This window comes from Kogia breviceps, chromosome 4 (genome assembly GCF_026419965.1).
Source record: "Kogia breviceps isolate mKogBre1 chromosome 4, mKogBre1 haplotype 1, whole genome shotgun sequence".
NCBI lineage: Eukaryota > Metazoa > Chordata > Mammalia > Artiodactyla > Physeteridae > Kogia > Kogia breviceps.
This window is the reverse complement of record NC_081313.1, coordinates 114,842,838-114,865,555: the sequence shown is the minus strand read 5'-3', so window position 1 is coordinate 114,865,555 and position 22,718 is coordinate 114,842,838. Positions and strand designations below refer to the sequence as shown.

General features: G+C 46.2%; 1 protein-coding gene across 2 annotated transcripts in view; it reads left to right on the top strand.

Annotated features, from left to right (window-relative positions):
* Window positions 1–5,975: 5,975 nt before the first annotated feature.
* Window positions 5,976–22,718, top strand: part of SPOCK1 (SPARC (osteonectin), cwcv and kazal like domains proteoglycan 1) — a 561,704-nt gene continuing 544,961 nt past the window's right edge. The window contains exons 1-2 of one of the 2 annotated variants that reach the window (XM_059061299.2): window positions 5,976–6,278; window positions 6,878–7,063. In XM_059061299.2, the coding sequence (XP_058917282.1) occupies window positions 6,878–7,063 (186 nt within the window). In that variant the 5' untranslated portion in view covers window positions 5,976–6,278. The remainder of the gene's footprint in view (window positions 6,279–6,877; window positions 7,064–22,718) is intronic. The other variant, XM_067031675.1, reaches the window with a different exon arrangement.

Genomic DNA, 22,718 nt, shown 5'->3' with positions numbered 1-22,718 from the left:
TAATATAACTCTGGGACTCAGTGTTTCCATCTGTGAAATGGGGCTTATCTTGGTGCCTGCTTCTTAGGGGGTTGTTGTGAGGATTACATTAGATAACGCACAGGACTGCGGTATCTGATATGTCATAAGTGCTCCGTGCACATCAGCAAATGTTACTGGTATTGTCACCCTCATGATTTTCTCTCTGTGGTCAGGACGTCAACCCCCTCTGCTCTGTCCCTGGGTAGTTACTTGGCCATTAGGCTTTTCTGCCAGTTATTTTTCACTTATTTGTGAGGTATTCATTTGCTTAAAATCAATTCCTCCCAAGCTAGGTTGCCCACCTGCCATGGCCCTGCATGGGGGGAAGAAAGCAAGAAGGTATATGTGTGTGTGTGGGGGGGATGGCGATGGCGATGGGGGATCCGGGGAGATGGAGTGAGCCTGGCTCTGCTGCATACATATAATCAATAGGTGAAGTCGACATGTTCATAAAAGTTACAGGCCCTGCTGGGTGAGCTGTTTTCAGTGGTGTCAAGAAATGCATCTATTTCATTGTTCTCTTCTTGGGGCCAAGAGAGTTTCCAGCATCACCCTCAAATCAGCAGAGCAGCCTGTGAGTGGAGAGCTCAAGTCATCACCCATGTCACCACCTTCCATCCACGGAGTGTTTGGGGGTTAAGATATCAACATAAACCTGGGAGCTTCTTTGCTTCCAAGAAGAAAAGGAACTAAATTCACTAAGCCGTGAACATTCATTGATTCACACAATATTTATTGTGTACCTGTCATGTACCAGATGCTTTTTAAAGCACTATGGTTTCAGCAGCAAATAAAACAGATGCACAGCTGGACCCTGCCCTTGTGCCCTGAGTGTCTGGTGGGAGATGGACGTTATACAGCTGTGATGAGTGCCATGATGTTGTTGGGGTCAGGGGAGCCTTTCCTGACGACTTGGAGTGAAGCAGTGAACTGAAGGGTGAGTGGGTCCTGGCTAGGAAAAGGCAGGGTGGGAGGAGAGCATCCAGGCTGTAGCAAGCCCCCCACAAAAAGGCCCTCATGTGGAGGGGGCAGGGTGCAGGTGATCAGAAGGGGAGGGTGAGGGACGTGTGGGATGGAGGGGGCTGGCAGCATCCAGGCTTAGCAGGCGCATGGGTAGTTACAGTGGGCTGCGTGATCTTCACCCTGAGAGCACTGGGATGTCAGTGAAGAGAGAGAAGTGATCACATTTATACCGAGATAGGACCACTCTGGTGCCTGTATGGAGAATGAATTACACCTGGCCAACTGAGAGGCAGAGACCCTTGTAAGGGGCCCTGTGGAGTGGCCGTGAGACATGGTGGGAAAGTGGACTCTAGAAGTACAGCAATGGAGAGGAGTGGGTGGAACTGGAAACACTGCAAAGCTAGACTTGACAGATGGGTGATTCATTAAAGGTGGCAGCTGAGAAGGAGGTCAGAATGACGCTAGCTTTCGGGCTAGTGGTGGTCGCTTTCCCGAGGCGGGGTTGTGGGAAGGGGAGCAGGCTTGGCTGGAGGATGCAGCTTAAGCATTCAGTTTTGGACACAATGAGTTCAAAATGCCAGTGAGACAGCTGCCAAATGGAGATGCCATGTAGCAGCTAAGTATACGAGTTTGCAGCTAAAAATAAATCTGGGTTGATGAAAATGTACGTATTATAGGCACCTCTTTTTTTTTTTTTTTTTTTTTTTTTTCTGGTACGCGGGCCTCTCACTGTTGTGGCCTCTCCCGTTGCGGAGCACAGGCTCCGGACGCGCAGGCTCAGCGGCCATGGCTCACGGGCCCAGCTGCTCCGCGGCATGTGGGATCCTCCTGGACCGGGGCACTAACCCGTATCCCCTGCATCGGCAGGCAGACTCTCAACCACTGCGCCACCAGGGAAGCCCTATAGGCACCTCTTTTATCACATGGAGCCCAACGGGTGCTTCTCATTCTAGCCAGCATAACGTCATGAAGTGGGTGCTACACCTAGAAGTTTCCACTGCGAGATCCCTCTTTCTTTCTGCAGCCTTCAGCAATTCATCTAACCTTTCTGGGTGCCCCTGTCCCCAGCATAAAATGGTGATAGTTATGTCTGCTTCAGACTACCAACAGCACATGTTTGAGGATCCATTAAACTGAAAATAAAACATGTGGGGCTCTTTGGAAATAAGAACTATGTTAAAACAAGGAGTTATTATAGTTGTGTGTAAGCCAATGACAAGCATAAATACAGCCCCAAGGCTCAGTATTGATTTTGGTCCCGGTCCTTCCCGAGGCCAAATAAATCTGACATTCCTCCCCTCAAGTGCTGGTTGATCTGATGGCAAGTCTCTAGCTCCTAGCTCCTTGCTCCGCTCCAAGGTTCCATCCTTTCTTGGCTCAGGCCATATCCAGCACCCCTACACCTGCCTGGGCTGCTCTGGCTGCCCTTCCCACCCCCGTGGGTGGTTACAGGGAAGATTCCAGTTGTGAAGGTGGAGCTTGGCCAAGAGCAGATGCCCTCTGATTAAACTGGGGATGGCCTGCCAGAAAAGCAGAACTTGGATCTGCAGAGCAAGGGGTTTAAGGGCAACCAAAGGAAACATCTCCAGACAGTTTTCAAACGTTAGGGTAAATTGAGGTTTATGCAATTTGCTTCAATCATTCATGCAGGGACTCCTCTGGTGGGGCAATGGTTGAGAATCCGCCTGCCAATGCAGGGGACATGGGTTCAATCCCTGGTCTGGGAAGATCCCACATGCTGTGGAGCAACTAAGCCCGTGAGCCACAACTATTGAGCTTTCGATCTACAGCGTGTGAGCCAAAACTACTGAGCTTGTGTGCTGCAACTACCAAGCCCACGTGCTGCAACTACTGAAGCCTACGTGCCTAGAGCCCGTGCTCTGCAACAAGAGAAGCCACCGCAATGAGAAGCCCATGCACAGCAACAAAGACCCAACACGTGCAAAAAAAAAAAAAATCATTCATTCAATTATTGGATATTTATTGAATGGCCACTGGATGTCAGGCTATGAGTTAAGCCTGGGGATACAGGAGTGAAAAAGACATTATTTTTGTCTTCCTGGAATTAATATTTGAATTGGAAGAGAGAGAATCAAAGGGACAAAATACTCTTAAGGGAACAACCAAATGCAAGGATGGAGAGTAGTGATGTGGTTGGAATGGAGAGGGCCTATTTTAGATGGGTGGTCAGGGAAGGCTTCAATGAGGTGGTGTCATTTGAGCTGAGATCTGACGCCCAAGGAGCTGACCTTTGAAGAGCAGTGAAGGGACCGTTCAGGCAGAGGGTGCAGTCAGTGCAGGGGACCCAAGGTGAGAACATGCTTGGTGTGTGTGCAAAGCCATGATCAGGAGTGTGGCTAGAATCCAGGGAATCATGGCACGAGAGAAGGGGCCAGATGGTGCAGGGCTTTATTGATTATGGGACGGAGTTTGGATATTTGTTTCAGTGTCATGGTGAGCCACTGAGTTTTATACAAAGGAGTAATTTCTGTGTTAAAGATTGCTCGTGACCCCTGAGTGAATATGGGTTGGAAGGGAAAGAAGAGTCAATGAAACTAGCCAAGAAGACACTCTTCCAGGTGGGAAGTGACAGCCAAGTGGACCTGGTGGTGCCCGTGGAGGTGGAGGATGAGGATGGACTGGAGGGGAGTCTGGAAGTGGAGGGGATCGGCTTGCTGATAGATGGGCAGTGAGGGGCCTGGGAAATGGAAGGACTGAAAATGACTTGTAGGTTTCTGACTTTAGCAGCCACATGAGTGGGGAGACCATTATAGGGAGGACTTAGAGCACAGATTCATGGAGGGAAATCCAGACTTCTGGTCTGACCTGGTAAAGTTTGACATACCCATGGGGCACCCAGAGGAGATGTTGAGTATGAAGTTGGACATACAGCTGGAAGTTATCAGATACTTCTGGGCTAGAAATGCAACTGGACCATCTCAGCACAGGACAGGATGGGAACACCCAGGGAAAGGGTTTAGATAGAAAGGGCAGAGAGCTTTGGCTTGAGCCCTGAGAACTTCTGGTATATATATGGGAGCAGCCAGTGGGAAGTAGGAAAGCCGGGAGGGATGGTGCCACAAGAGCCTGAAGGAACCTCTCAAAGGTTAAGGCGGAGTGTGGGGGACCAAGGGCTGCCCATGTGAAGGAGGTTGCTGATGGTGACAAGTCATGTCTGTTAGTTAGTGAGGATGAAAGACAGAGTGGGTGGAGAAATGAATTGGAGCTGAGAAGGCAGAAATGACACCTGGGGATGACTCTGGAGAAGTTTTGCCATCAAACTGGGCAGAGAAATGGGGCAGTAGCTGCTTACTTGGGTTTCTATGCGAAAGTAAGAAATGTATTCTCCATCATTTCTAAACCTCTCTCCTGCTTGGATACCCCCAGGACATGATATTGAAATCCCTAAAATATTTCCATGATAAAATAAACTGTGGATGACGTGCAGTCCCCAATATAATAGTTGTGACTCCACTCCTTTTCTCCCTTTTAAGAAAGCTTCTAGGAATGTAAATCAGTCAGAGTAATGTTGGGATAAGCATCTGCTACTTTTTAGGAAAGAAATCATAATCCAACTTCTACACATTAAACTACATGCAACCAAATTATTTGCAGTACAACTGACAGCTGACCATATCGCACATGCTGGGGCATGTGGGCTGAGAAGCGTGTGGTTCCAGACTATGGTTGGGTACCATTCATTCATTCATCAAGTATTTTCTGAGCAGTTGCTTCATGTCACGAGCTTGGCTCTGGGTACGGGGGACAGTGGTGAACAATCCAAACTTGTCCCCTGCCCTCACAGAACTCCAGGCAGCGAGGCACACAGACATGGAGTGAATGATTTCGAGTGCAGTAAGCTTACTGCTGAGAAGCATTGTGTTCTCAAAGAGAAAGTCACCAGCATACTGGCCTCATCCACAGGTTCAGCAAGTTTGCCTGGAGAAGCCAGGGTGACTAAGCCAAGGGGTGAAATCAGTGAGGCCAGTGTTGGGGGCATGTGTGGTCAACGGCCCAGGCAGAGGTCAACACCCAGTGCTGGATGGAACCCATCTCCACGGAGGCCCATACCAAGGTCAGCCTGTCCAGGAAGTCAAGGAAAGAGGAGGGGGTGGCATGAGAGGCAGATGGAGAGGTGGGCAGGGCCAGCTGTGCAGGGCCTGGAGCCCTAGTCTTGAGTTTAGTCTTTATCAGAAAGCAACATGAAGAGATTTAAGAGTGTGCTGAGGGGAGATGGGTGACTGACTATGTCAGACCTGTGCTAAGAGCACCCAGCTGTCTGCAGAATGGGTTGAGATTGTACAGGAGAAAGGCAGCAGGTAAGTGTCCCCTGCACCCAGGCAGGGGCTGCACGAATCCCTTCCAGCCCTTTTGATCACACTTGCCTGAGGATCTGGAAAGCCGATGGGGGTTGGGTCTCCTGCCTCTGTGTCCTGTCCCTGAAGCCTGGCCTTGTTCTCCTCCTTCCCTCCCTCCCCTCTAGGAAAACCCAAGAGGCTGGTGCTGGGGCTAGTTCCCAAAGGGGTGGGGACAGAAGTAGATACGGGCTTCTCTGTATAAGAACACCAAGGGATGCCCACAGGGTCAATGTAGTGACACAAAGCTGTGGAAATTATAGCAGTGGAGGCCAGAAGGACTGCCTTTAAGAGACTGACAGCAGGTGGCATGGTATAGGGCATGGACGTGCCGAGATGTGGGTGGGTGCATGACCTGGGATGGGCAGCGCAGAAATTCACTCACCTCGGGGAGGCTCTCCTAAGGAATTCTGATTCAGCAAGTCTGGGGCGTGAGCCAGGAATTCCCATTTTTAAGAAGCCCTCCCCTCCCCCCAACAAAGTGATCCTTACTTAAGTGGCCCCACGACCTTGCTTTTGAGAATGCCTTAAACGTTGGCCCGCTTCTTGGCCTTGATCCTCAGTCTCCTCAGCTGTCTCTCACCAACTTGGGCCTGAAAGCTTATTTCATCCCTGCATTGAGATGTGGCAAAGCAGATCCCTGGCAGCTGGACCAGGGGCGGCGGGGCTTTTAGGCGCGTCCCACAGCAGCGCGCAGCCGCCAGGGGTCGCCAGAGGCCTCGGCTCGTGCGCTCGGGCTCTTCCGCCCGCGGACGCCGCGCCCGAGCGAGCCTGCGAGCGAGCAAGCGGAGCCAGAGCGCTGCGGGCTCACAAAGCGTCAGGACTCTGGGCGGCGGGTGGCAGGAGCGCAGGGGAGCGAGCCCGCCGATTAGCTTTCTCGGCGACCGCGCCACAGGAGCTTGAGCAACTCGGACGCGGGGACCCGAGCCGGGCCCCAAGGTACGTGTCCCACAGAACCCCGCGCCCCAACTTGGCGTAGTTGGGACCTCCCCGCAGCCACCTCGGGGCTGGCGGGTCAGGGCCTGGGGCTATCTCCGCGCACCCCTCTTTCCCCGAGGCGGCAGGGTGGGCGAGGGGAGACCCCCCCCCCCACCCTCGTTCAACCGGAGCCTGGACTGCTGCTCGGAGCCCTCTTCCCCGTCTCCCTACCCTGGGGCTCTGGGCACTGTCTCTGGGAGTGCCGCTTGCGGATCGAGGGCTCTCCGTTTTTTGGGGAGGGGTACTGAAGCCCCTATCCGAGAGTGGCGGCCAGTGGAGCACCCGGAGAATAGATGACAAGGTCCTCTGTAGTTTGATAGCGGCCCCTAATTTGTGACGCAGCCTCTTCATTTGTAACTGAGTCCCCCATTCATGAGCGGGGTCCCTAGGTTTGTAAATCCGCCCCAGGTGTGCGAGGGCTGACCCTGTCCCTGCTGGGAGATCCCCCCACGCCGACAGCGGGGGCCGGTGGCGGAGGCGCTCAGCCCTGGGCGCCCGGCGCGGGGCTCGCCACCGCCCTGGCCTCCCGCTCACCGCCCCCGCGTGCCCCTGCCCCGCAGATGCCAGCGATCGTGGTGCTCGCGGCGGCCGCCGCGGCGTGGTGCTTCCTCCAGGTCGAGAGCCGGCACCTGGACGCGCTCGCAGGAGGCGCGGGCCCCAACAATGGCAATTTCCTGGACAATGACCAGTGGCTGAGCACAGTCTCCCAGTACGACCGGGACAAGTACTGGAACCGCTTTCGAGACGTGAGTACAGCCGCCGCCGGGCCCTGCGGGGGACGGGGGAGCCTCTCGGAGGAGGTGGGGAGGGCACTGGGGTAGACTTCGCAGGCAGCTTGTCGGTTCGGGGTTCCTGGGCTTCATCTTGCCTGAGGGGAACTTTAAAGAGAACTTCGAAGGCTTGATGCTCTCCGCCTGTTACCTGTGGCCCAGGTGTGTGTATTGGTCGGACTGGGGGAGGTGACTACTAAACATGGTGTAAATAGCGAGCAGCTGCGGAGGGAGAGGCTCCTTAAGCTTCTGAGATCTCCTAACGCCGATCGCTGACTTTGCCAAGCCCCCTGGAAGACCTCCCTAGGCAGCGGCGATTTAGAGCATCTCTAGGGTGTTCCAGAAGAATGCCTGCTGCAGAGGTTAGGTTTGGGGTGAGCCCAGCTCATTGAGTAGGGAGGCAGGTGTCCTAGGAGGTTCGGAGAGTCATGGCCACAGGCCTGATAAAATGTTGGGTGGAGCATGGTGGTTTTGACCCTCGGCATCTTTAGGGGAAGGGAAAGGGAGGAGGCACCTCGTGGAGTTGGTCCATCGCCGTGAGGGGGAGCCTGGGTGGCAGAGGATTGCTCCTCTGAGGGAGCTGTAGGAGGGGAGAAAGTTATTCCTGGGCACCCAGAGGCAGTCTGCTGCCTGTTTCTGCCTCAGCCTGGCTGCTGCTCCCCAGGTATGCCCCAGAGGATGCCGGACGAGAGGCACATGACGCAGTCTTGCCAGCAGATGGCATCCCCTCTGTGCTGTGGGAGCTGCTGCCAGCTCTTTCAAAGGCCGCCCCAGGTGGCTGGGGCCTTGCTCTTCTAGGGGACTAGGTAAAACTTTGATGATACTTAACGTCGGGAACTCCTGCCTTTGGGAGAGACCCATACCGCCGAGCCCCTGTTCTTGGCACAGGGCTCCTTGAGGTGGGAGATGTTTGCGAGTCGCCTCCTACAATGGATTCCTCTTAGCCCCATGCCCAGCATGCCCAGTCCTTGCAGAGGGAGGGCCTGAGGAATCCAATCAATCCAGGTGTCTTCTAGGACTTTCTTAAGAGCACCTCTCCAGGTCCCCTTCCACAGGAGCCTAGGCCTTGAGTGGGGGCTTACTTATCTCTCTTCTCTCTGTTCCTCTTCCCTCTCCCTCTATTTGATGGTGGTCTTTTCCTTGAAAGAGGCTATCAAACACTTTCATCGAACAAGTTATTTGAGGCCTTACTGCTCCCCCCACCACCCTGCACCATGAGATCCCTGCCATACATCCCCCTGTCCCTGATCTAGTCTGTTAACCATCTTCGATCCCCTTTTGGTTCCACTCCAAGAAGCCCTGCACTGACTGCCTTTGCCTGTAGCTGAAAAAGACGGCCAAGATGCCCAAAAGATGCCCCAAGGAAGCTTCCATTCCCAGACTCATATAGGGTAGGAATTATCTTGCTTTTTTCTTTCTTTTGCCATTACATTTCAGACAGAGTTGAGGAATAGGGCAGAGGCTTAACTTGACTGGAGCTGGAGAATTGGGCCAGGTGTGGAGGACAAGGGCCCCTTTGCACACCCCTTGGTTCACGTGGCAGCTGGGTCAGATGGAAAGCGGCTGTGCTTGTTGGTCTTTGGGTATGGAAAGGTTTACTCTGCTTTTGTGTCTGTTCAAGGTTTTCTAGTCTTGGTGTATCATAAATATGGAATTATTCTTGTTTCCCATTCAGATTTAAATTTTGAAAGATTGGGCTTTTCTTCACTTCTCATCTTCCTTGCAAATGGTGACATTTAAAATTCTTGGATCAGTGTTTTTATTGATACAAACTCTGCTGATTATGAAGCTCTCACCTGGGGTGTTTGTTAAACTGTAGCACCCACACTCACCCCTTCCTCCTCAGAGATTCTGATTGTATAGTTCTGGGATGAGTGCTGGGAATCCATATTTTAAATGAACATTCTAGGTAATTCTTAGAATGATTAGGAAGTTCTGCCTTGTAAAAATGTCCAAAGCTTAACAGAAAGAGAAAAGCTTCTATGTTCAAAGGCACTGCTTTTTTGTTTCTGGAGCAATTTTAGGTGTTAAACTAATATTTTTAGCAGCATATAGTCTTTTAAAATGATAATTTAATCCAGCATACTATTTTTAAAACATCCAAAATGCTTCAAAATCACAAGTATCTTCAATCATCAACCATTTTATATGCTTCCTGGAGTCTTCTGTTGCTAGCTGTGGGTCAGACATAATTTAATGCCATTAACCTCTTTAAAGTGTTGTGAAATGCAAACTAGATGCTCTTTTAGGCCAAGTCCAATTGTCTTCAGCTGGGCCTTTTACTTGGAATGACCACAGAGCCTCAGTCCCCTGGGACCAGGGACTAAAAGTTGCTTCCTACGGGAGCCAGTAGTTCAGTGGACAGTCGGTAAAGCCCCAGCTAATGGTGTCATTGCTCAGCTAGCCTGGTCGTTTTTCACTGAGCCAGGCCTTGCTTGAGGTTAGCAAAGCTCAGTTTCTCTGCTGTTGTTTTTGAGTTTTGTGGAAACCACCGATAACTTTGACAGACTGGGCCCTGAGATTGTTATGATGCTGGTGAGTTTTTGAAAGTCACCGTGAAAGAAAACTTCTTGCCTTTCCCCTGACTTGTCACTTTTTTTGCATTTGGGGGAGAGATATTTAGAAGGGATTTTTTTTTTTTTTTTTTTTCCCTGTGGTACGCGGGCCTCTCACTGCTGCGGCCTCTCCCGTTGTGGAGCACAGGCTCCGGACGCGCAGGCCCAGCGGCCACAGCTCACGGGTCCAGCCACTCCGTGGCACGCGGGATCCCCCCGTACCGGGACAGGAACCCGTGTCCCCCGCATCGGCAGGCGGACTCCCAACCACCGCGCCACCAGGGAAGCCCTAGAAGGGAGTTTTGAACTTGTGAAACTGAAAACTAAGGGCTCCTTTTAGAGAGTTGATGATACCCATTGGCGGTGGTTATTGGCTAAATTTGAAATGCAAATGGTGGCGGGCCGTGTGCTCCGTGTTCCCCTGCCTGTTGAGTGTGCCGTGATGTTGCCAGAGATGACCTGATACCCCCTACTTAATGCTTTGAAGAGGTCCTGTTGTTCTAGATACACAAATAATCTGTCGCCTTCTTTCCAGAAGTAAAACTTTCGCAACTATTCTTTGGCTTGTTGCCTGGAGCAATGGAGCCAGGAGGAATATAACAACATACAGATGTTTGCTACTAAATGTACTGGTGGCCTGTTAGTTTGGTCATTATTCTTTTATAAAGACTAGCAGTTGGGCTGTTTTGGCCAGATGGAGACCCAGACTTTTGCACAGATATAGTATTAAGAAGAAGATAAAGAAGGCAGATGTTTGTTTTAAGTTGTACAGTAATCTCCCACCTCCAGCTGCTCCAACTGGCGTGCTTTTAACTCCTCTGTGGTTTGAGGTTGAGGGGTTAGGATGCCACAAGAATTTTCCTGATTTTTTCTGACTCTCATTTGGCTTTGCATAACCATTACTATAAGGAAATTTCCTCTGTTAATTCCCACATTCATTTGTACGTCCATTCATTCCAGCAAATATTTGACTGTCTACCATGTGCTAGGCAGTAGCCAAAAGGGTGAGCAAGTTAAATAAATGCGATCTCTTCTCTCAGGTAACCACTTGTCTACTGGATGAAATCCTTTAACTTACGCTGTCAATATTTCTTTCTTGTTCTGTTTTCTTTTTTTAAAAGTTTTTTTCTTATAAAGGTAATATATGCTGGTTGAAATTTAAAAAAAAGAAAACATTGTAGAAATAGATGATACCTAACATTTATCTAGCACTTAGTGTGCCAGGCATTGTTTAAGGTACTTTACATATAGTATCTCATTTAATATTCATAACGATTCTAGGAGAGAGGTACTGTTGTTCTTATTTACTGGGGGGTGAAGTCTCTTGCCCACAGAGCTGGGCTGTAGAGTAGCTGGACTGGACCCAGGCAGTCTGACTCTAGGCTCTGGTGAGACTCTTGCACTGCAGCCCATCAAGAGCAGAGTGGATTTTGGCTGTGAGCCTCTGCTGGTATCACACTGCAAGTCTTTGCTGCTTTATGTCTGAGGGAAATCAGTGAAGAGCCTTAGGTTGAGACAAAGTGGAGTGGGAAGCCAGGCGCTGGACACAGCTTATTGTCGTGGCCACATCAGGCCTTATCTTCTGCTAATAATGGGTTTTTGATTTGATTAAAATAATATTGTTGTTTACACCAAACATGACATTTTCTTTCTTTTGCACTCATGAAACTAGCCCTGACATTTAACTCTGGGATAATTACCTTTAGCAGGCCCGAACACTCAAATGTTGCCTTGGCTGGCATTTATCTTACTCTGGAGTGACCTGAGTTTGTAATTCTAATGAGACCACAGGACCAGCCCACGTGCTTTTTCCTTCTTGTGCACGTGCTGTGGGATTTGGTGGTCTCTGTAGCAGTACTGGGGTGGCAGTGAGCATCTGATCTGCTCATTTGATCTTAACGTCTCGGCTATAATGAGTTTCAAGGGCAAGTGAGGCTTGTTGACAGAATGGTGGCTGGCTTAGTCGGTGGGGTTGGTGACAAGAGAGGTGATGTGGCTTAGTGGATCAGTCATTAATCTGTCACCACAGAAACTCAGCTTGTAATAGAGAGTAGCAGAAAATCATTTTGATTAAACAGGTTCAAGGAGAATTAAATGAGTTTGTCATCCTGACTTTCTTTAATGAACCCACTCTCTTAAATCCCCTGTACTAGACGACCACTGATAGAAATAATTATTTCACAGGAATCATTATAAAGGGACAGTTTAAAAGTTGATAGCCCTAAGACCAATCTTGTATTTTCTGTCCTAACCTTCAGTTTGCCCTTGTAGAGAGAACCTAGTTTTTGCCTGGCAAGGATGGCAGAGCTTTTGCCCCAGTTGACCCTCCCAGGCTGAGTTCCCCTGTGTCTCCTAGGCCTCCCAGCCCTGCCTCCACAGTGCTTCAGCAGAACTGGATTGCTAGGAGGATAAGTACTCTCCTGTATACTGATGAGATTATTGTCAAAAGCAAGAACTGGTCCCAAATGGATCATCAGACCTGTACCCTTCCCTTGGAAGAGTGGGACATAAACATTAGCTCAACTATTTTATCTCGCTTGGGGAGACACAGTAATGTTAGTAGTTAAATATTTTATAATAAATCATTTCTTATTCATTTACTCATTGTAGTATATTTCAAACCAAACACACTCAAGCTCTAAACTTGAACACCTTCAGGATGGCTCATTTTACCTTTCCTCTGGGGAGGTGACTTTATATTCCTTAGGAAATTCCTCACACCCAAGCTCATACTTGGTCTCATCTCCCCAGGTGAGATAATTACAGATGGAAGAAATTTCATGTAAGAGATTGAATAATTTGCCCAAGGTTACATGTATTTGTTTTTGGTCATATTTCCTCCAACATAAGAGGCCGTCAATTGTAGGGTGTACCATTTTTGTGCACTACTAAGAAAGAAGACAGTGTCCAGAAGGAAGAGTTTAATAGACCCCTGGATAAAGCCGGGACCTTAGAGGACTATTCCCTCTGGGTAGAGGTAAACAAAAAATAAACTCACAATGCAGAAAAGGGACCGTAGCCGGGCAACTCATGTGTCTCCACCTTGGAACTGGTGGATGAAGGGGAAGAATAGGCTCTGAGCAACTGACAGGCTGACTCTTTTGCAGGTGTCTGGTCTCAGTGCACACAATCATTGTGCCCTGCCCCCCCAACCCGGAAAAAAAACCCCTTAGACAGTTAATTTAGTTTCAGGCTGTTTGTCCTCTCTGAATCCCTGACTTCTCATTTAGTAAGTGGGGGATGATCACTTTATATTGGTGAGGACTCCAAACTGCAAGTGACTAAAATCTAGCCCAAGCTGGCTTAAATGGAAAAGAAAACTTACTCACTTGTGTCACTGAAAATTCCACTGATAAACTATGCGTCTAGATAAGGCTGGATCCGTGGGCTCGGGTTGCACCACCGGATTTGTGTGTGTACGTTTATCATTTACTTGCCACTTCCCCATCTCCCCACCCCCATCTTTGGGCTTTATTTCCCCTATGTTGGTTGTGTTCTCAGGCTGATTGGTTCCATGTGGTGACTCATGGCAACTACACGTTTATAACATACTGTAGTTTTTATGTCTCCATATTGCCACAAAAGTCCCAGAATTGAGACTTGTCAGATTTACCTGTATTATGCACCCATTCTCCAGTAAATCACTGTGGCCAAGTTGGTAGAATATATGCTAATTGGCTGGGCCTGGGTACATGCTTAGTCCTGGGGCGGGGCCTGGGACCTGGGCATAGAATGGTGGTGGGGACTCCATTGGATTACATGGTTAAAGGAAGGTTAAAGGGTAGTTTCTTAAGGGGAAATGGATGCCTTGTGGGCAAACATCACAGGAGTCCACTATGTTGATCAGCCTCCCTGGGTTGGCAAGGAGAGTAAATTGGCTAATATAAGTGAAGCTGTTAGCAAAGTGTCTGGCTTAATACTCAATTAAGTGTTAATACTTAAGTGGAGGCTATTATTTTTATTAATATCAACAACTCCTATTACACTTTCATGCATTATTCCTCAATTTATCTTACCTTCTTTAATAGTTGTATTCTTCCTGAAGAGCCTGAGTCTTATCATGCCTTGCACACAGTAGGTGGTCTGTTAGCATTTTACTGATTTGAATTCTTACTTAAGCACACCTCTTGATGAATCCCTGGGAAAGGAAAGCCTGTAGAATTACTGGCACATGTGTGTTTATAGTGTTTGGTAGGTGGAAATTCTAGGTTACACACACATTAAAAAACATCTTTTTTTTTTTTTTTTTTTGGTCTAAGCCCTATTTCTAAGCAGGACCTTACAACCTTATAACTCCTTTTAGTTATAGCTCTGATGTATAGAGCTCATTGTCCCCAGACCTTTACCACTGAGCCCAGCACAGAAATCTGCTCAGTGAATGTTTGATTGAATTTGAGTGAACGAATGAATGAAGGAGTGAATTATTCCGTACCAGGATTTTTCACACCTCCAGGATGAGGAGGAGGTGTTCTTTGTAGAGGGCTGGCCCCAGTAGGTCATGCTGGCTTTTGACACGTGTCTTTCATTCTGTTAGTAATTGACTGATTATTGATACCAACAGATGGGCCGTGCTGTTGAGAGGCAGGGTGAGCCTGACAAAGAAGCTCACCCCCTTCACAATTCAGGTACAGTCCCTGAACCTGTGAAAAGCTCTTTGTGGTGAAGAGGAAGAGCTGTGCTTACGGTCCAGTCTTGTCATGAATAAGCTTGGGTCTTGGCTACAGCACCACTTTCCTCATCTGTAAAACTGGAGTGATCTTGCCTGCTTTGTGGGGTTTTCGTGATCTTTCAGTGACTGGCGTACCTGTGATTCTGATACAATTTCTGAGGGTCACTTCTCTTACCTTGGGCCCTGGGAGCATGAGTGAGTTGCTGACACACAGCTATAGATGTTGCTTTCTGTCTGATGTCTTGGAGAAATGTTGGGGAAATTGGTTCCATTTTCCTTGAGCCTGTCTTTATTCCTTGCTGGCTGGAAGGCTGTCTGCGGTTCTCTGGTTCGTTTTTTCAAATTTTCTGGTTGTAGGTCCTGGCACAGACATCTCTGTTGTGTAAATAGCCCTCGCCCTGCCTCCCCCTTTAAAAAATACTTCCTGCTCCTCTGCTGTCTGGGGCCCATGAGTTTCTCCTTCCCTCTGTGGTCAAGTGTCCTGGGCTTTAGAGCTCCTACAGTTCCCACTGCTCTTTAGAAATCAGGGTATCATAGACTTTCTTGGACAGAGTGATTTGTGAAATTTCTGTTTCAAAAACGAGACTGGTATATATGGACTGCTCCTTGCCTTTCTCCCCACTCCCCTCCACCTGCTACCATTTCTGAGAACCAGATGGGCGCCAGGCTTGGAAGCTAAAGATGGAAAACAAGATTTCCACACGCAAGGGTCAGAGTTTAGACGTGCATGCAGTTGGAGGGCTGGACAGTATGTGGCATCATAGCTCCTGGGTCTGGGTCCTTCCAGTATCCTTGTGACAGATGTCAGGATGTTGATTTATTTTGAGGGAGGAGGTAAGGTGCGTTCACAGACTAGTGATGTGAATTACTGGGGACTCTCCTGGAAGGGTAACACTGATGTCCAAATTAACTTCACTGGGTTGCTTTCCTTAGGATTCTATACAAATACGTCCTTCAGGAGACCCTCTCCCTTGATCCTTTAGGACGAAGTTTTCTTTGGTGAAGTGGGGAAGGAAGGAAGGAAAGAAGGACATATTATACAATTATTTGTAATAATTTGCAAACTCTTCCTGTGTGATCTGTGACATGTCGCACTATAGAAGACACCGTCAGCATTCCCCAGCATAATTATATGGTGGGTGAGCAGGAATTTATGCAAAGTCCATTGGCGCCTATGATTGGAGCAGGGAAGTAGAACTTATTGCAGGTGTTCCAGGCAATCTTTGCAGAGATAAAGCATGGAGAAAACAAACAGGCAGAAAGCAAATGACTCCACTTTGTATTTTAGCTCTACCCTTCCTTTCCCACCATGTAAATGGAATCACTTTAACTCAGTTCTAAGAAAGGCCAGGCCAAGTTGCTGATTAACCTTCATGGCTAAAACAAAAGGGAAGATGCCCAGAGAAAGGTGCTAGAGCAGCAGTTCTCAGGCTTACCTCTTTATAATATTGAAAAAAAAAATCACTGGTGGGACTTGTTTAAAATGCAGATCTCAGTCCCCTAGTCCAGAGCAGTCTTGAATAGGTCAAGGGTGGCACCCAGGAACCTGCATTTTAAATAAGCAATCCAGGTGATTCTGATGCAGGTGGTTCTCAGACTGTATTTTCAGAAAAACCCTGGAGAATTATTATTCATCCCTAATAGCCAACACCATTAGCACCAATGAATAATACAAGTTTAGACAAAATGAGCATTTGAAGATGTGGAGTAAATTATTTATGAGTGCTGTATTTCCCCCTTATGTCAACAGGGCTACCACTGACATCAATAGAAAGAAAGGGCTTGCTTTCCAATGTGTGTATGTGCACAGGTCTCAGCAGCAGCCATTGTCATGAAGTGTTCCTGGAGTAGAAAGACATTTGACTTGTCACTGCTTCTAGGGCATCAGGGCTGCTTATGCACATGAGCTTGGTGGAATTGATGTGGGACCTTCTCCATGACAAACTCCCAGGTGGTCATCTCAGCAAATTTCCTGTCTCCAAAGGGGCCTGATCACAGCTGACTCTGGTCTGACTTTGCATCTTCTCTAGCAGGATTGATAATGTTTTGTGCACAGATGAACTGAAGGACATTGACTCCACTGACTCTGACATTGGCTTTGGTTTATGGAGAAGTGGGGTATTGAAGATGGTGGATGTAGTAAACAGTGTTTACTCTCACAGGAGGTGGGCACAGAGATGCAGATAACAGTCACCCCTTGGTATCAGCGTGGGATTGGTTCCAGGACCCCCTGTGGATACCTAACCCCACAGATGCTCAAGTTCCTTATATAAAATGGCATAGTATGGGTGGCCCTACATATCCATGGGCTCTGTATCCATGGATATAGAGGGAAGACTGTACTATCAGTTGGAAACACAGAGAAGGTCTGAGGGATATGGGCTGGACAGTGGTACTACCTGCAGCTCTCTTCTTGGTATAGTAAATCTTCATGCTTGGTTGGCCAGATCATTTTGGAAAGATCAGGGAACAATAAAAGCAAAGACTTGTGAAAGTTTAGAAAATTTATGAGGATCAACAAGACATGGCAGTATTTCTTGTGGCCCACTGAACAAACTCTCAAACTTTGCTTTACTCTGTGTTGCTGAATTTCCTCTAATTAATGGCACCTACAATTGACAAAACTATTGCCAAGAGGAAGAAAATAGTTAAGTGTATTGAACAGACTTGTGTGGTTATTTGGAGTGTTTCAATAGCTCCATTGTTAAGGGATAATTGGGAAGTTTCCAGGTCATTCTGTGCTCACGGGACATGCTGATTCTTCTGTGACTTTGGTGGGGTTGGCGTGTCCAGTACTTCCGTCAGGCCAAGGCATTGCTTCCCATCTGAGCCGGCCAGCCTTGCTGTGTCTCTGCACCTGATCTGTAACCTTTGACCAGCTATCTTGAATGAGATGAAATGAGTGAAAGAGTGAAAATGCTATCCATGGTAAAGGTAAAATAATGCTGTCTTTCAAAGTGTTAGATAAATTGTGTGATTTTTTTTTATAAGACTAAGTTGGTAGTTTAAAAGTTCCTCCTACCTCAGAAAGACCTTTGCGTGTGTTTTAAAAAATATTTCTTTCTTTCCATGGTCATCCTGAACCTAGATCCTCACCTTTCTAGTAACCAGAGCCTGGTGCACAGATTCAGTAGTTTTGTTTGTTTGTTCATGTATTCATATGTTCATATCACAGATACTCATTGGCCAGACTACTATGTACCAGGCACTGTGCTGGGCAAGTAAGATGTAGCAGGGAGCAAAACATGCTCCCTGTCCTCTGGAGTCTACAGCCCTCTTGTCTAAGACCAAGAGAAGAAACAGAGGTGCTTGGTGTCTATTGAGGGTTCCTCTGCAAAGGGAAAGGCCTGGTCTACAAAGGGACGAGAGCAGTCCTGGCAAGCTGGATGTCCAGAGGCCAGAGGCCTTGGGACCTGGGCCATGTTTCTGAGAGAAAGTCACATAAGCCTTCATCTCTGAATCTGTCTGGTGGTCAAGCCACATGAGCTTAATTCAACTCTTACTGACATACAGGAGTGGCCCCTGCTATTTTGCCTGAGTTTAGGACCCAGACACTGGCAACAAAAGGGTGTCGGTCTGTACAGTCGAGGTGGAGCATTTAGGTGAGACAGGACTTGATGTGTATAAATGCTGAAACATGATGTGTTGAGCCTTCTCCTGGCTCCAGGTCAAGGCCTGTAGCAAGTGGAGAGAATCGCAGAAGAGTCCTGGTCCTCAGCAGCCCTGTACAGGTAGGGAGTATGTTTCACTGGAGTGGAAGATGTGCAGGATGAGGGTACCGTTCATGCACGTGCCGTCTGATGTGCTCTCACGCAGTGAACACACCATACATCCAGCAGCCCAGTCAGGGGACAGAATGTTACTAGCATCTGAGAAGTCCGTCTTGTGAGCCTCACACTCACTGCCTGTCCCCGACCCAGGGAAGAGCTCTCCTGAGTTACAACACTATAGATTAGTTTTGCCTGTTTTTATACTTTTATAGATGGCATCATAAGGATGTATTTTTGTGTGTGTGTCTGGATTCTTTTGCTCAGCATTAAGTTTGTGATACATTGTTATGTGTGGCTGTAGTTTGTTCATTCTCAGTGCTGTGAAAATACTCCACAACTTATTTACCTATTCTTTTGTGGAGGGACACTTTGGTAGTTTCTGGGTTTTGGCTGTTATGGAATAGCAGTTTCTTGGGCATGTCTTCTGGTGCATCTATGGGTACATCTTTTTGGGTGCATACCTAGCTGTGGAATCCATTGCTCATAAGGTAGGTGAATGTTCAGTGTTCAGAGATGTGGTTAAATAGTTTTCCAAAAATGGTTCTGCCAGTTACTCTCTCTCCATTAGTGTATGAAAGTTCACTGGGAGCAACATTTTTGTTTTACTGATTGTAGACTTCTAAAAACATTTCACAATCTAATTCATAATCCATTTCAACCAAAATGTACTGAGCATCTATTACGTATCAGGTACTTGCCTATCCTTATGGAGCCTATGTTCTAGTCGAGAGAGAAAAACAATACATAGATTAAGATACAACAGTTGGTTGCAAGTGCTAAGGACAAAAGTAAACTAGGGTAGCTCAGTTGGGAAAAAATAGTCTCTTCAATGAATGGTGTTGGGAAAACTGAGTATTTGCATGCAAAAAAATGAAATTGGACCCCTATCTTATACCACTCACAAAATTTAACTAGAAATGGATCGAGGACTTAAGCATAAGACCTGAAACTGTAAAACTCCTGGAAGAAAGCATAGGGGGAAAACTCCTTGACATATGACACCAAAAGCATAAGCAACAAAAGCGAAAGTCAACAAATGGGACTACATCAAACTAAAACCATTCTGTAGCAAAAGAAACGATCAACAAAATGAAAAATCAGCCTACAGAATGGGAGAAAATATTTGTAGACAATCTATCTGATAAGGGGTTAATATCCAAAATATATAAGGAACTCATATAACTCAATAGCCAAAAAAAAAAAAATTCAATTGAAAAATGGGAAAGGGACCTGAACAGACATTTTTCCAAAGAAGATATACAAATGGCCAACAGGTACATGAAAAGATGCTCAGTCTCACTAATTATCAGGGAAATGTAAATCAAAACCACAATGTGCTTTCACCTCACACCTGTTAGAATGGCTATCATCAAAACAACAAGTGATAACAAGTGTTGGTGAGGATGTGGAGAAAAAGGAGCCCTTGTGCAGTGTTGGTGGAATTGTAAATTGGTGTAGCCACTATGGAGAACATGAAGGTTCCTCAAAAAAATTAAAAGTTGATCTACCACATGATCCTTCAATCCCACTTTTGATAATATATCTGAAGGAAATGAAATTACTGTCTTTTTTTCCTGTTTATGTGCACTTTTAAAAAAATTGAGATACAGTTGACATGTAACATTATGTAAGCTTAAGATGTACAAAGTGTTGATTTGATACATGTATATATTGCAATATGATGACCACTGTAGCTTTAGCTAACACCTCTATCATGTCACGTACTTATCATCATCATTATTTTTTTTGTGGTGAGAACATTTAAGATCTAGGCTCTTAGCAACTTCAAAGTATATAATACAGTTGGTTATATCACTATGCTGTGCATTAGATCTCCAGAACTTATTCATCTTTTAGTTGCAAGTTTGTACCCTTTGACATCTCCCAAATTCCCCCACCCCCCAGCTCCTAGTAACCACCATTCTACTCTGTTTCTGTGAGTTTAGTTTTCTTAGATTCTACATGTAAGTGACATTTTATGGTATTTGTCTTTCTCTTTCTGACATCTCAGTATAATGCCCTCAAGTTTCACCTACGTTGTCACAAATTGAAGGATTTCCTTATTTTTCATGGTTGAATATATTCCATTGCATATATACACTGCATCTTCTTTATCCATTCATCTGTTGATGGACACTTAGGTTGTTTCCATATCTTGGCTATTGTGAATAATGCTGTAAGAAACATAGGAATGCAGATATCTTTTTAAATTCCTGTTTTCATTTCCTTTGGCTGTATACCCAGAAGTGAGATTGCTAGATCATATGGTAGTTTTATTTTTAATTTTTTTGAGGAACCATTCAAACTGTTTTCCATAGTGGCAGAATCAGTGTACATTTCCACTAACAATGAGCAAGGGTTCCCTTTTCTCCACATCCTTGACAGCACTTGCTATTTCTTGTTTTTTTTTCTTTTTTTGATAACAGCCACTCTAACAGGTGTGCAGTAATATCTCACTATAGTTTTGATTTGCATTTCCCTAATGATTACTGTTGTTGAGCGTCTTTTCATGAACCTGTTGGGTATTTAGATGTTTTCTTTGGAAAAATGTCTATTCAGTTCCTCAGCCAATTTTCTTTTTTCTTTTTTCTTTTTTTTGGGGGGGGTACGCGGGCCTCTCACTGTTGTGGCCTCTCCCATTGCGGAGCACAGGCTCCGGACGTGCAGGCTCAGCGGCCATGGCTCACGGGCCCAGCCGCTCCGCGGCATGTGGGATCTTCCCAGACCAGGGCACGAACCTGTGTCCCCTGCATCGGCAGGCGGATTCTCAACCACTGCGCCACCAGGGAAGCCCCCTCAGCCTATTTTTTAATCAGGTTTTGTTTTGTCATTGAGTTGTATGAGTTTCTTATATATTTTGAATATTAACCCCTTATCCAATACAAGGTTTGCAAGTATTTTCTCCCATTTCATAGGTTGCCTTTCCATTTTGTTGATGGTTTCTTTTGCTGTGCAGAAGCTTTTTAGTTTGATGTAGGCCCACTTGTTTTGTTGCTTGTGCTTTTGGTGTCATATCCAAAAAATTCCTGCCAAGATCAATGTCAAGGAGCTTCTTCCCTATAGAGAGGTGGATGGACCTAGAGTCTGTCATACAGAATGAAGTAAGTCAGAAAGAGAAAAACAAATATTGTATATTAATGCATGTATGTGGAATCTAGAAAAATGGTACAGATGAACCTATTTGCAGGGCAGGAATAGAGATGCAGGTGTAGAGAATGCACATGTGGACATGGCTGTGGGGGGAGAGGGAGTGAGATGAATTGGGAGATTGGGATTGACAAATATACACTACCATGTGTAAAACAGATAGCTAGTGGGAACCTGATGTATAGTGCAGGGAGCTCAGCTCGGTGCTCTGTGGTGACCTAGATGGTTGGGATGGGCGTAGGTGGGAGGGAGGGAGGGAAGTCCAAGAGGGAGGGGATATATGTATATACATAGCTGATTCACTTTGTTGTACAGTAGAAACTAACCCAACATTGTAAAGCAACTATAACCACCCCCCCCAAAAAAAAAATACCCGATACCATAAAACTCCTACATGAAAACACAGGAAACTACTGTCTTGAAGAGATATCTGCACTCCTACATTCATTGTAGCATTATTTGCATAGTCAAGACAAAGAAACAACTTTAGTGCCCCTAGATACATGAATGAATAAAGAAAATATGGGATATATGCACGATGGAATATTATTCAACAGTGAAAAAGAAGGAAATTCTGCAAGTTGTGAGAATATGGATGAACCTTGAGGGTGTTATGCTAAGTGATGTAACAGTCAGAGAAAGAAAATTGCTGTATGGTATCATTTATATGGAGTCTAGAAAAACCAAACTCGTAGAAACAGAGAGTAGAGTGGTACTTGCCAGGGGGTGGAGGAAATAAGGAGATGTTCGTCAGAGGGTACAAATTTCCGGTTATAAGGCAAGTAAGTTCTGGGAATCTAATGTGTAACATGGTGACTATAGGTAAAAATACTGTATTGTATACTTGAAACTTGTTAGGAGAGTAGATCTTAAATGTTCTCACCATAACAACAGCATCAAAGTGGTAATTATATGAGGTGATGGATGTGTTAACTAATTTTATTATGGTTGGTAATCATTTCACAGTATGTACGTGAATCAAATAATCACTTGTGTACCTTAAACTTACACAATGTTCTTTTGTAACACTGGGGGGAAAACTAGGTTAAAGGGAATATGGAGGGGATGTATTTATGCTCTATTGTGAGTTTTGTTCTTTTGACTTTAAATTGTTCTTTTCCTAGTTGAAAGACAGCTAATTTGGAAAGAGGATTTAGACGATACAGAAAAAGAAATAATTTACTTCCTTCCCATATGCAGTCACTGTTAACATTTGTGTGTGTGTGGGGGGTGGGGGGAGGTCTATTTGCTTCCCAAAGTCTTAATGTCAGAGTTTTTATTTTCATGGTTGATATCATGCTGTTAATATGATATGTTTCTCTCTCTCTCTCTCTCTCTCTCTCTTTTCATTTAATGACACAGCATAAACATCTTAGTATAGCATGATGCTGTTGTTTGTAAATGACATTTTAATGGTCTATGTTAGTCCATTGACTGTACGTACTGCAATATACCAGACTAAAATATCTGACAGTAAACAATTGGTTGCT